General features: G+C 48.4%; 1 protein-coding gene across 1 annotated transcript; it reads left to right on the forward strand.

Moving 5' to 3' along the window:
* Positions 1 to 3,297: 3,297 nt before the first annotated feature.
* Positions 3,298 to 6,297, forward strand: LOC122382164. Its single transcript, XM_043367142.1, has 4 exons — positions 3,298 to 3,323; positions 4,535 to 4,691; positions 4,973 to 5,058; positions 5,328 to 6,297. Exons 2-4 carry the CDS (start codon positions 4,543 to 4,545, stop codon positions 5,495 to 5,497), a joined length of 405 nt encoding a protein of 134 aa, XP_043223077.1. The 5' UTR covers positions 3,298 to 3,323; positions 4,535 to 4,542; the 3' UTR covers positions 5,498 to 6,297.
* The last annotated feature ends 6,692 nt before the right edge of the window (positions 6,298 to 12,989 follow it).

Genomic DNA, 12,989 nt, shown 5'->3' on the forward strand with positions numbered 1-12,989 from the left:
CCATCTGAACGGATGGATCTGCCAAGAAAGATGACATCCAAGGCGGCTATGAGGCGATCACAAAGCTTCACCAAGAGCTTCTCCTTCATGGAGCCGGCCGGCCGTTAAGTCGCAACACCGGCTGCCGAGTGCCAACAGCTGCGTGCGCTGGCGCCGACGCGTTGTGGGCCGCGCTGCTGACGCCCAAGCTGCGATATCAACCATCTATGAATAAGTGGCAGCGGTGGCGGCTTGTCAGTTGTTAACGTGCCTTAACAGACGTTGCGAATAGCCCGCGTTGGAATCGCATGGTTGGCAACACAACGCAAGTAAAAATGGGCTTCCTTGATGAACCTACTTTTTAAGCATTGTAGCCTTTGTAATTTTGGATGTTTTGCTGTAGATATTATTTTCTACATATATACTATATAGGCACTCACGTGCTTTAAATCGCGCAATGCAATTGAACCATGGTAAAGACAATGATAAATGAACTGAGAGCTGACATGCCCCATGCTTTGTGTGTGTATGTGTGTGTGTTTTTTTGTTGTTTTTTTTGGCGAGTCGATAAAAGTGGTTTTGGACACTGGATGAGTTTTTAGGGGTGTGGTGAGGGGGGATGTAATTCCACAGACCTGTCAGATTCACTAATGCAGTAGGTCTGTGCGGTGTTTAGTTATCGGAGCATTCTTTGAAAGTCGTGAATAGGGCCACCGAGTACCTAAAGCCGTGATATTCCCCCACAAAAACTTCTTTTAAATAACCGGGGATAGGTACATGAGCAGAGTAAATGCTATTACGAACGCCTATCACAATGCTGAGCGAATAGGAAAATCCATAGATGGAGAATTGTGCCGCGTTACGGGTGCTCGGGCGCAGCCAATCCAGCGTTACCCCAGCGGTGACCTTGACCCGCATCGTCTGTCTCGGCTCCAAAGCCAAACCGGCGTGGAATTGGGAGCGCTCGAGCACTCATGGTCCAGCGCAATTCTCCACCTGAATCCATTCCTGATACACATTTGCTTGCTCATAGTCATGTAACCCCGGTAAATTCATCTAACTTTCATATTGGTCGCTCCATAGACAGATGGCCACAGATATCAACTTAAAAGGCCATTGTTGCATTCATTTAGTGGAGATCATTAAAGAGCCGTGATAGGCCACAAGTCGCGTGACATCATACGTGTAACAACCAATAACGTCGGCCTGCAAAACCCAATGGAAGCGGCTAGCAGCGTGCAATAAAACAGGGCGCTGCTTTCTAAATGTCTGTCGTGCGCCATAAATGAATATATCTTTTGTAGTGTGGCAACTCAGTATCTTTTTTTAACTATTGTACTAGTATTTACTAATTTCATAATTTTGTAATTGTGCTTACGCTTTATGTTGATGTTAGTGATAAATTCTTAGATAAAGTAAATCGATGTGATATTTAATAGAAAAATAGCAAACTAACGCGCCATTCATTCGAAAGCTGGTAAACCTACTAAAAAGAACTACTAAAATTCCTGAGGAACCAAAGGATTATATTGGTATCAAATAGATGCCTGCTATTCCGTCGTGAAAACGGCCATTAGGTACTGAACGGCTCTGGGAAAGAATTGGAGCATTGGACTCTTAGTGGTGAGGGCCCAGATAAAGTCGTTCTGGCGTTCGATATATGGGTCTCCTGACGGATATGGTCTCTGGTTGGTGGGAGCAGACGCAGCCAATTGAAGTCACTTGAGTGGGGCAGGACGTGTCTGGCCTTGATGAGAACGTTTACCCACGCACCGACAGGGGTCCGCGCCAACTTGAACCGACGGGGGGGGGGGGGGGCGATTGACCACTCCCCTGAGATCTCGAAAACAAAGCAAGATAGCGACAAGCGGTAAACGGTATGGGGTACGCACGGACGCGAGGTCTACAATATTTAAAAGGTCATTTTCAGGTCAGGTCAAAGATGACGTTACAGGGGTCAAAAAAGTCAAAATGGCGGCGCTAGAAATGAAGAGTTTTCTCGAATAACTTTTGAAGTAGCCAAGCTAGGAACTAATTAATGGCACCATCATGATCCTCTCGTCAATCCGCATCTAATCATATATGTATATGTTGTCCTCGGAAGGTCAAGGTCAAAGGTTGATCTCAGGTCACGTGATCTCAGGTCACATTCTCAGGTCACATTCTTACTTAATTCTGGGCGCTTAACAATCCCAACACTCTGACTATTTAATTACGAGGCGGGATGGGCGTGTCTCGGTGGGGTGGCGTCGGCAACGGGGCTCTCTGGGCAACCTCTAATGCGCGACGCGTTCGGCTTGGTGGCGGCGACCGGCGATTTAGTTTGTTTGAATCCATTTTAAGTTCTTGTATATGTGTGTATGTGTTTATTTGCTTGTATGTTTTTTTAGCAGAGCTGGTGCCTCGAATTAAGCACTTTCGAGTGCTTTTGCACCAGTTCTTACTTATCTTGATTTTGTGTATTCTTTTGTTTCAAACGTGATGATGATGATGATGATGATGATCTCAAGGTCATCATGTATGTCATTCGATGCGCCTTGACGAGCTGAACACAATGAGACCATCCTCGCGGCTGTATGTTGTTGCTGTAAGGAGTTATCAGCAAAAAAAAACTTCATGACCCTTGATGACGTCACATGACCTTACAGCTGCCCAAGAGCAAAAAAGGCCGCAAGGTAGTCAAGGTTGATCGTATATGAAGTCGTTCATGATATATTGGGCCCTTCTGACGTGTTTTAGTGGAAAAAACAGGGGGTTGATTTGATCATCCATGCTTATACTAACATCTTTGTAAAGCAGTGGTGGTATATGCTATTTGCGCGCAACATCTGCCGCGAACGCCGCACTTCCAAAATGAAGTCGCTAGGAACAGCGGAGATCTCAAAAATGTAAACAAAAGTAAAAGTCTAATATCTTGAAAACCGGTGAATATTTTTCGGTGAAATTTGGTAGATATTCGTTTTTGCTCTTTCTGAACCGAGCGACATCACTTTCATGCCAATTCATTAACTTTTTGAAGGTGGGAGGGTCCCTTTAAACAAATTAGCACCTATGCTGATGTTTCTCATCCTTAGCAACAATAAGAGGAACAATGCTTGGATAAGTTCGTTACACCCGTAAAAGTGGATGTCAACAACTGTTCCAGTGTGCCTGGTCCTCGCTGAGACCGAAAGTCAGAGGCACTGCTGACGCGAGGTGGCATCCGTCAGCCTACCGTTTTACCTCCAAACGCGACATGAATAAGCATACACATTAACGTATCTTTCGCAAGAAGACGGCGACTATAAAAGCTCGCGTGCGGTGGTTTCACTTGTTCATTTTGGCGAGTGTCTCCCAGCAGTCCGGTAAGGAGCGACCCGAGCCGACACATCTCCGCTGCCCAGAGGTGGCGCCAGCCTCGCCCGGCCGCACCTCTCGGTCCAGGCCGGCCCATCTACCGGACTGGGTGCCCGCCACGGCACCGGGGTGCACGGGTCGTGGCCGAGCTGCGGCGCCGGTCCCGTCGGCCGGCCGCAGAGCTGGCTCTGTGTTTCCGAGTGCAGATGCCGAGTGGGCGGCAATGTGTGCCAGTGTTGTGGCTCGAGCAGTGAGGTCGGACCGAGTGGCCAGCGGCGGTCCAGTGATGCGGTCCGGTGGACCGGAGCGGCGGCGGCTGCCCAGCGAGGGCCGCGAGGACCCGCCGATCTGTGACGCATGCCTCGTTGGCCGCCATCTGCCACTACTCATGTCCTCACTCCGGGTGCATTTTGGTAGAAAATATTCAACAGTTTATTTAAACCGCGTTGAAAGTTTGGACAAAGTTGGTCAAGAAAAAATCGAAAAAGCTAAGCGTGGGACCTTCTCACTTAAACATTCATTTAATATTGCCGTAACTTTTGTCAAAGGCATAAGCAGGCTGCATCGATTCTAGCATAACTTTAGCTGTCATCCAGACCTAACTATTTTTCAGTCTAATAAACCGATCAAGGTGAACTTATCAGCTCAATATACAGAGCTTGCCATCTACCTCGTTCCGCTATTATTTTGAACATCATTTGCTGCTGACCGAGGAAAAGCCTCCTGTCAGTAGTGAGATCACTGCATGGAGCCATATTCAAGCCATCAAGAGCTGCCATCAGTAAAGTTAAAAGATGGTTTATGGTGCAACAGCAAGCACTGTGGGGCTTTCAAAGGGCTTAAGAAACTTTACCTGAGAAAAATCGTCTTCGCGGAAATTTAAAATCACGCTTTGGAGTTTGAGCTTAAGCTTCCAATTTCCAAATCATACCACGCATGTGAGCCTTGTGGTATGTTTCATATAGGTATTATTGCGTACCAATATAGACCATTTTGTATGTTTCTCCTAATATATTTGGTAGATGAAGAGTAACTTCAATTTTTAGCATTACCTCGTCCATGCTAGAAATATTTTCTACGGTCACAAAGGTGGAGTTTATCGGAAGGTGTGATCATACAATAAATGTTCGAAGAACAATATGGATTTACGTGGCATTAATTGTAAAAAAATGATATGCTTTTGTCACCCGTTACTTATTCGGCATTCATCTTATTTCAGTTTTCATCATGAAGCTGTCCGTGTGTCTGCTGCTGGCCGTGGTGGCCGCCGTCTCTGCCGACGAGGGCTTCTACCAGCCCCAGGCCGTGGCCCAGTCGGCACCCAGTGCCTACAATAACTACTACGACCAGCAGTACCAACCCCCTCAGAATCAAGGGTAGGTGGATATAATATGACCGAACAGCAAGTGGTATCCGGAGGGTGTTTTACGCCTAATAATCACGTTTATTTACTCCTATGCGAGTCGGACCAAATGAAACAACGCCAATGCCTGATGATGTTTTCGTTTCTATTTTATATTTTTGAAAACCATGTTCCTTCTAAATTTCAGCTGATTATTTCATATTAAAGGACGGTGTTCATTTCTATCAACCTCAACGGCTACCTTGTTGTGTATTTGATTTGGATGGTATATTTTAGGCTTTCCACCTCTTCCAGATGGCTCGATCGTCTGTTCGGGTCCAACCGGCGCCAGGGCCTTGGCGGCCTTCTCGGGGGAGGACTCGGCATTTTCGGTCTGATCGGTGAGTCAGCCATTTCCGATTACCGCTACGGGCAGTTGTGAGTACTTTCCATTCATTCTTTTACTTTTTTAATAAAACAAGATATAAAACCAGCCATTTATTTGTGTGCTTATTAGTGATCCGTCATATACCTATCAAACAAATAAGGAAGGCGATCTATCAAACAGGTAACGCAAGCACCTTTGCCAGCATTGCTGGGGAGTTTTATCAGCAAATCAGGAGTATCGGGAGTGGAACAAATACTGAACCCCCCTTTGTTGTGACGACAGGTCCCATCGCCCTGGTCGTCATTGCCATCGTTGGTCTGGTCGGCACAGCCTATGTTCTCTCGGAGCTCGATAGCTCCGGCCGTGGCCTGGACTCGGACCAGTGGGAGGTGGACCACTCGGTCTGGATGAACCAGCTCCAGAGGGACTTTGAGGACTCGTGGTCGGTGTAATTGTTCCTGTTATGGATTGCGAGAACGCGATTCGCTGTAAATTTTCATGTATATATCTGTTACTACTGAGAACGTTTTCATGCATGCTCATTTTTAGAGCGAGTAAAATCGGCTGTCTCCACAGCTGCTGCAACAATTGTGATGCCAATTCTTTTTGTGCTTTTGTCTTTTATGCTTCGCTTTATTGCGCTTACGAGCTACTGTTCTATGCAATTCTATCCATCCTCCAAGGGCAGCTAATTTCTATCGGCTACATCATTTCATCATTGTGGACACATATGCCACAACGTCAACTCATTTAAGGCCTGGCGCTCTACGGAGAGAAAAGTGTAGGCCCGACATAGTTAAAGACAACATGCAAATTGTATTCCTTTTCTGGCACATAAAAGAGTTTTTAATCCTGATTTAGCTGCCCCCTCCCCCCCATCCATTGTTTTGTTCTCGAGCCTTATATATGCCCTTGGAGTGACTTGACTTGGACCATTGTGCCTGCTTCTTACAACTTGCACGCTTTCCTGCTATTCTGGTTTGCCCGATGGTTGTTATTTGCCTATACAAATTTGCTGTTAAGGACAGTTCTGCCTCTTTTATTTCATTTGAGAACAGTTTCTAACAAAGTTACATGAAATTGTTGCGATGAGAAATAATAACAGAGTGTTGAAATGTGATGTTACGGTTTCCCGTGGTTATGTCGTTTCTCATATTTGTTTTGGAAACTGACATATTTTGTTCTGTTATTGTTTTGTTTTCAATATCGATTGATGTGAGAATGTCTCAGAAATACATTTTTGACTCAAGCATCAATTGGTATTCATGGGTAGCAGCTTTTACAGTGGTGAATAATTACCACAAAACTTAAATTTCATGCATCCGCACATGAAAGATAAAGAAGAATTTCACAAGATAAGCACCTTACGTGTAAATCGGGTGATTAGGCCGTTTTTTAATAAGATACGTGCATTTCCCTGACTTGACGACACGCTTTTACAATACTGTATCCCTCGTTTGAATAGGTGTGTTCCATTACGCGGTTGACTGTGGGAGAGAGCTCTTCAGGTTCAGAAACCGCTCCTGTCAGATCGCTCCAAAATACCATTCCGTGTACCCAAAACTTGAGCGGTGTTTGATAGGTCACTGATGCCGTTACAGATCTGGTCAATGTAGAATGTATACCATGTGTAAACCATGTGGCATTGGTGGTTAGACGCGTCACTTGTGCAATGCTGACCTTGCATGACGTCATTTATGACGTCATTAGGGTCATATTAGTTTCGTCAATAACTCTTGATCAAATTGAGCTAGCGAGTCGGGAAAGCCACTAATGGACTCAGGAAGACCTGCCGAATCGAATGATAAGCGACATGACCTCCTTCAACCAATTTCGTGACCTGAGGGCGCTGACCTGACCGTGACCTGAGGTCAACACCCGAAGTTGATCTCACCCAAACAAAAAGTATATCATTCGACGCGCCTGAGCGAGGCAAGCACGTTGCTGCCAACATCACGGCTCTGCGGCCGTTTTTATGCGAAGTTATTCACCAAAAACGGAACCGTATCTTGGGGCACTTGACCTGACCTCAGAGGTCACCGGTTGACCTAGGACCTTAAAATCGAGTACCAATCTCTGCGTCTCGTAACGGCACACACGCTCGTTTTTTTCCGCCACACGCTAGCTCCACTAGGGGCGAAACGGAGAGGGAGTCGTTTGCCCCCCCCCCCCTCGGCCGACGCGTATGTAGAAAAGCAATAGGTCCGGCGAGGGTTAAGTAAAAGATGTCAATAAAAAGGAGTATATCAGATACAGATTGAGCTCAGGACTCATCTGGTTCTATTTGGTACTCAGGTGCTCAGGAACATTATGTTTCTCATAGTCATCCGCGTCAAATAACATTTATTTTTTATTTGGGGAAGGTAAAATGGGTTGTTGGCCTAAGGTCAAGGTCAAGTCAAACCCATTATAGGTGAGCAAGCTAGTCGACGGAGTTCATTTTTAACCCGCGCATGACTGGGGGGGGGGGGATCTCCAGAGCCCCCTCCCGTTTTTCGGCAATATCTTCTAAACCGTTTCACGGATCACCACGAATCTTGCAGTACCTTCAGCGGCATCAATTTGACATCTTGTGTTTAAATTTCAACTTTCTAGCTACTATAGTTTGGCCGGAAATGACGCCAGAGTGACGTCATGTCGGCTGATTGTAATGCAAAATATTGAATTACGGCAAACGCTCTCAAGAGCTTAGTTTTAAAGCTATATCCATTTTTTTGCAGCATTGGACTACAAATACACGTAGCCATCAAACTGTCATCTCAAATTTTCTAAATTTTGAAAATTTTGAAAAATCTGTTTTTACAATTACAAAAAAAAATCAAAAAGTTTTTAATTTTTCGCAAAAAAACCCGAATATATGTGATAGAACACACACTGATGAAATACTCTAGCAAGTTTTAGCCCAATACCTTCAAAAATAGCTAAGTTATTTGCGTTATTGTCAAAATTTTACAACCAGTATAGCGCCTTTTGGGGCGACTAACGGAGCGAGCGAGGGGGTGAGTCTTGCACGTGCGAAATTTCGAGGGGGTACCTCCAACTGACTTGTGCACGGCACCCTACTGACCGGTTTCTAGCGATGTGCCAAATTTGAGCACAATCGGCCCAGCCGTTCTCGAGATCTGGGAGCGGCACCCTGCACGTGCGCACGTGCAAAATGGGTCCCAACTGACTTGTGCACGGCACCCTACTAACTGGTCCCTAACCGTGTACCAAATTTGAGCGCCATCGGTCCAGCCGTTCTCGAGATCTGGAAACGACCCCTGCACGTGCGCACGTGCAGCAGCACCCCAACTCTGGCACATGGATATGCAGTGCCTAGTGGGTGCCTACCTACATGCCAACTTTCAGCGCAATCGGCCAAGTAGTTACCGAGATATTGCAACAATTACAAAACTGACACCTCTTCGTTTTGCACGTGGCACGTGCATAAGGGGTCACCTATATGCATCGGGAATAGTCCAATACTTGGTAGAAGGAATGAAGCTACCCTACAAAAATTACCGCGTGTAAATCGGTCAAGTGGTTGCTGAGATATAAGCCTCGCAAAAGCGTCCGCACGGCCGGCCGGCCGGCCGGCCGGCCGCTCATACTCAGAAATTTCCGTTAATCTAAGGAAAGACTACGCTCGCTTCGCTCGCTCCGTAATTATAGTTCTTTTTTTTCAAAAGGACGCTGGCTCAAAGTTCAATATCGAAGCTCTCACGTGAGTTTTGGCAGCTTCAGTGTCTGGCCAAGAATTTCTTACCGAAAAAACAATCGATTTCAAATTGTGTATGGTAAGTAGCTGGAAATTGTTTCTTAAAAATGAGCATACTATGATGACGTCACTGGTGGCAGCAGGCACCCAAATGTCCGTGCAATGGGACAAGTGTCAACGAATTTGGGTGAAACTTAGTTTTTCACTGTTGCCGAGCTTATGATCGAGTAAGACACTTTGGCCGGTGCGGCGCGCTAGACGGGCGACCCCCGGCCGCTCCTGCAGTTTTCTAGCTCTTCACCGGTAAATTGTCAGTTATCATCTAAAAGCAGCGTGTCTACTGTTTCTCCAGTGTCAAGTGCATCGTTTGCTCCAAGAAAAATACCCGTGAGTGCTGTATCTGACTCAGTTTTCTTCAATTACTTTTTCAAGCATCTCTAGCGTCCGCCCTTGTGCATCGGTCAAGTAATATCGCCTGAGATCAGTTGGAGCACGCCAAGGCCCCACGAAGTCTTAAAAGTTGACCCGTTTGTGTCTGCTACCTTGGAAGTGACTTTTGCGTGCAAAAAACTCACTGGTACACGGAAGTTCTGCCCAATTTTTCGAGCACTACTTTTCTGCCCACCAATACTGAAACAGTCAAGCGGAGGATCACCATTCAGCCGGCCCGTTACCATGACTACCACACTTGAGGGGATGGCCACCCCTACGCAGCCCGGCTAAAGTCAACATGCCGGGCGGTGAAACGGCCGCCGGGGCACGTACCCGACGGCCGGCGCGGAGGGCGCGCCGCGGCGGGTGGCGAGCCCGCCGCGCGCGTGAGAGAGGGGGTGGCGACCAGCTGTCTGTCCCCGGCATTGGGGCCCCGAACGGGTCCCGTCGTGTAGAATGCCAACCGGCCCCACCACCACAACCACCAGCGAAACATGGGATCACAGCGCAGCCGTACGAGAGTCTTGTCATTAACCCCAACGCCGCCGAGAGCACCGACAGCACCACTTCTCCCTCAATCAAAACTGTGTCAGCTGAGCCGGCACTCTACGGACCTGAGCAAAGTGAAAAGCCAGCCGACAACACGTACCACCGGGCTTACCTTCTAGCGGTGCGTGAGAGGATGAGGGGTGGTGCGAATAGCAAAATCGCCCAGGCCATCCGAAGCAGTCTCCCCGCGCGCCTGTCACATTTGGTCCGCCGCTCACATCAGCCAATCCGTGCCATTTGTGGATCTAACCGGCGGCCCCGTCCCATCGCCAATAGAGATGCAGGATACCAACAGCGAACGATCACGGTCCCAGCCCGACTCAGCATCGCGGAGACTCGCAGGGTACTGGGATCAGGGAAACAACTAGCACCAGCCATCTTCTTGACCAACCCCACGTCACTCAACAATAAATTGGACGAGCTATACGCAAACATACTGGAATATGCCCCTGACGTTGTCTGCATCTCCGAAGTCTGGCAGGTCGATCAGGACAAGGCAAATTTCCCCGGCTTCAGCTTCTTTCAGCGACCCAGACTGCATCGTCGGGGAGGTGGCGTCGGCTGCTACGTCAGACAGTCTATTCCAGTTAAGCCACTGAATAGCCTCCAACCCTCTGAGGAAGACGTTGAAGTGATATGGCTTCAATTACGGCCTAAACATCTTCCGCCAGGTTCATCTAATATCTGCATCGCCACAGTCTACTTCCCACCAGGCTCGTGTGCAGAGCTGCGAGTGAAATATGAGGAGCACCTTCAGTTCGCCATTGATGAGCTCCGTACCCTGTACGACTACCCTCGATTTATCATCTGCGGTGATTTCAACAGCTTTCCAGTTGAGCCCCTCTGCCGGCTCAATGGTTTGCATCAAATTGTAACAGCCCCCACGCACGGTGACTCAGTTCTGGACCTCATCCTGACCGACCTGGGTGATTATTATCACGAGCCTGTAATGCTGTCGCCCCTCGGGCGCTCCAAGCACGTCATCGTGCACGCTCGACCGCGCATCATCCAGCCGACACCGAGGGAACGAACGACCGTGCGAATGCTGCCGGACTCGGGAGTTAGAGCATTCGGCAGGTGGATCACAGCACATGACTGGACCCCCGTATATGAGGCGTCTTCTCCCGATGAACAGGTGGCGGTGCTGCAGTCAACGCTCTCCACTGCTCTGGACCGGTTTCTGCCTACCAAAACTTTGCCCGTGCGACATCGAGGGAAGCCTCACATCACCGCCACCGTACGACACGCCATTGCCCAGAAGCACAGAGTTTTCCGACTCGAGGGCATGTCCGACCGGTGGCGACATCTACGAAATAAGGCCACTCATCTGTGCCGCAAAGCCAAAGCGGAATTCTACGACAGGAAAATACGAGGAATGAGGACAGCAAAGCCGGCTACCTGGTACCGTCAAATCAAGAGTCTGACCGGCCGAGTAAAGAACGAACAGCTAAACTTCGCTGAGTACGAGACTGGTGGGGCGCTGGCGGAAGCGGTCAACCAGCACTTCGCATCTATCTCATCCCAGCTGCCGGCACTCAACCTGGAGGAATTCCCTGCCTACCTACCGGCGGACGCTCCCCCACCGGTCATCCGACGAGCTGACGTCCAGAGGGAACTGAGCAGCATCCGCTCCAACATCTCCACCACACCCAATGAGCTGCCAGCACGGCTGGTCAAGGAGTTTGCCTTCGAATTATCACAGCCACTCGCCCACATCTTCAACTCCTCGCTATCCTCCGGAAAATTTCCGTCTGCTTGGAAGCTATCCTTCATCACCCCCATTCCCAAGGTCAACCCTCCAACTTCTTTCAACGATCTTAGACCCATTTCACTCACCCCGCTCTTCTCCAAAATTTTTGAAGGATTTTTGACAACCTGGATCATGGCTGACATTACCCCATCACTTGACCCACACCAGTTCGGAAACAGGCCAGGCTACTCTACGGTACATTACCTGATCTCGCTATATGACTTCCTGGCTAAGAACACGGATAGCTCTTCAAACGCTGCGGCCATACTGGCGATCGATTTTTCCAAGGCCTTCGACCTGGTTAGCCATGATGTCGTGCTCAGGAAGCTACTTGACCAGCAAGTTCGTCCCTCCATCGTGCCTACAGTAGCCAGCTTCCTCAACAACCGGAAACAGGTCGTTCGACTTGGTGGCTCGAATCCTGTCTCAACAGAGCTCACTACCACGTGTGGAACGCCCCAAGGGACAAAAATCGCCCCGATTGCATTTTTGGCTCATATAAATGACTGCGCTGTTACCGAAGACCATCGGTGGAAGTATGTGGACGACCTCAGTATCGGCATCCTGTCACCTGCAAGAGACGCAAACATTGTCCTCCAAAGAGCCCAGACGGCCGCATCCACTCTGGAAACATGGTCAGAGAACAATCTCATGAAGATCAACGGAAAAAAGTGTCATATGCTCATCTGCAACTTCTCTCACAACTCGGATATGGACGGCGCAGTAATCATTAACAACGAACCAGTACCTGTCGTCCCTACCATGAAACTTCTCGGCGTCCATATTACTTCTGACCTAAAGTGGACGGCAAATACGAATCATATCACAAAAAACGCCTCACGCAGGCTGTTCATGCTCACAGTTCTCCGTCAGTTCCATGCAGATCTGAGCGATATCCGCGCCGTCTACATCAGCTTCATTCGTCCGTGTCTGGAATACTGCTCTCAACTGTGGCACACGGGACTGACACAGCAACAAGCACAAGCAATCGAGCAAGTCCAGAAAAGAGCTTGCAAAATCATGATAGGATACGAAAACTACACCGACTACGCCTCTGCCTGCCAGCTCCTCAACCTCGAGACGCTGAGTGAGCGTCGCGATGCTGCCCTCCGCAAGCTGGCGGCCGACATCCTCGCCAACCCCGCCCACCCACTGTACCCGGGCGAGCAGCTGGCAAATGTGAGGCGCCCACTGCGCCGGCAGCGAAAGTTTGTCGTACCGCGGGCCAAAACTGAGCGGTATAAAAAGTCCACTGTGCCTGTCCTCATAGATCTAATGAACAGGATGTGATCTTCACGTAGATACCTATGCTCGGAGCTCTTTGAAATGCACTGTGTTTCTAATTTTTGTGATGCTTCTCACTTCTTCATGTGGTGCCACCATTGCACAGGAACTCATGTACGGCCTTTTTACCAGTCGTTGACTGTCACGTGGTCAAATAAACCTTTATGTATGTATGTAAGCGGTTTCGTCCATGATAGTTATACGTTACATTGCAATACATGTTCGACAG

This window comes from Amphibalanus amphitrite, unplaced genomic scaffold, assembly GCF_019059575.1.
Source record: "Amphibalanus amphitrite isolate SeventyFive unplaced genomic scaffold, NRLGWU_Aamphi_draft 000134F_arrow, whole genome shotgun sequence".
NCBI classification, from domain to species: domain Eukaryota; kingdom Metazoa; phylum Arthropoda; class Thecostraca; order Balanomorpha; family Balanidae; genus Amphibalanus; species Amphibalanus amphitrite.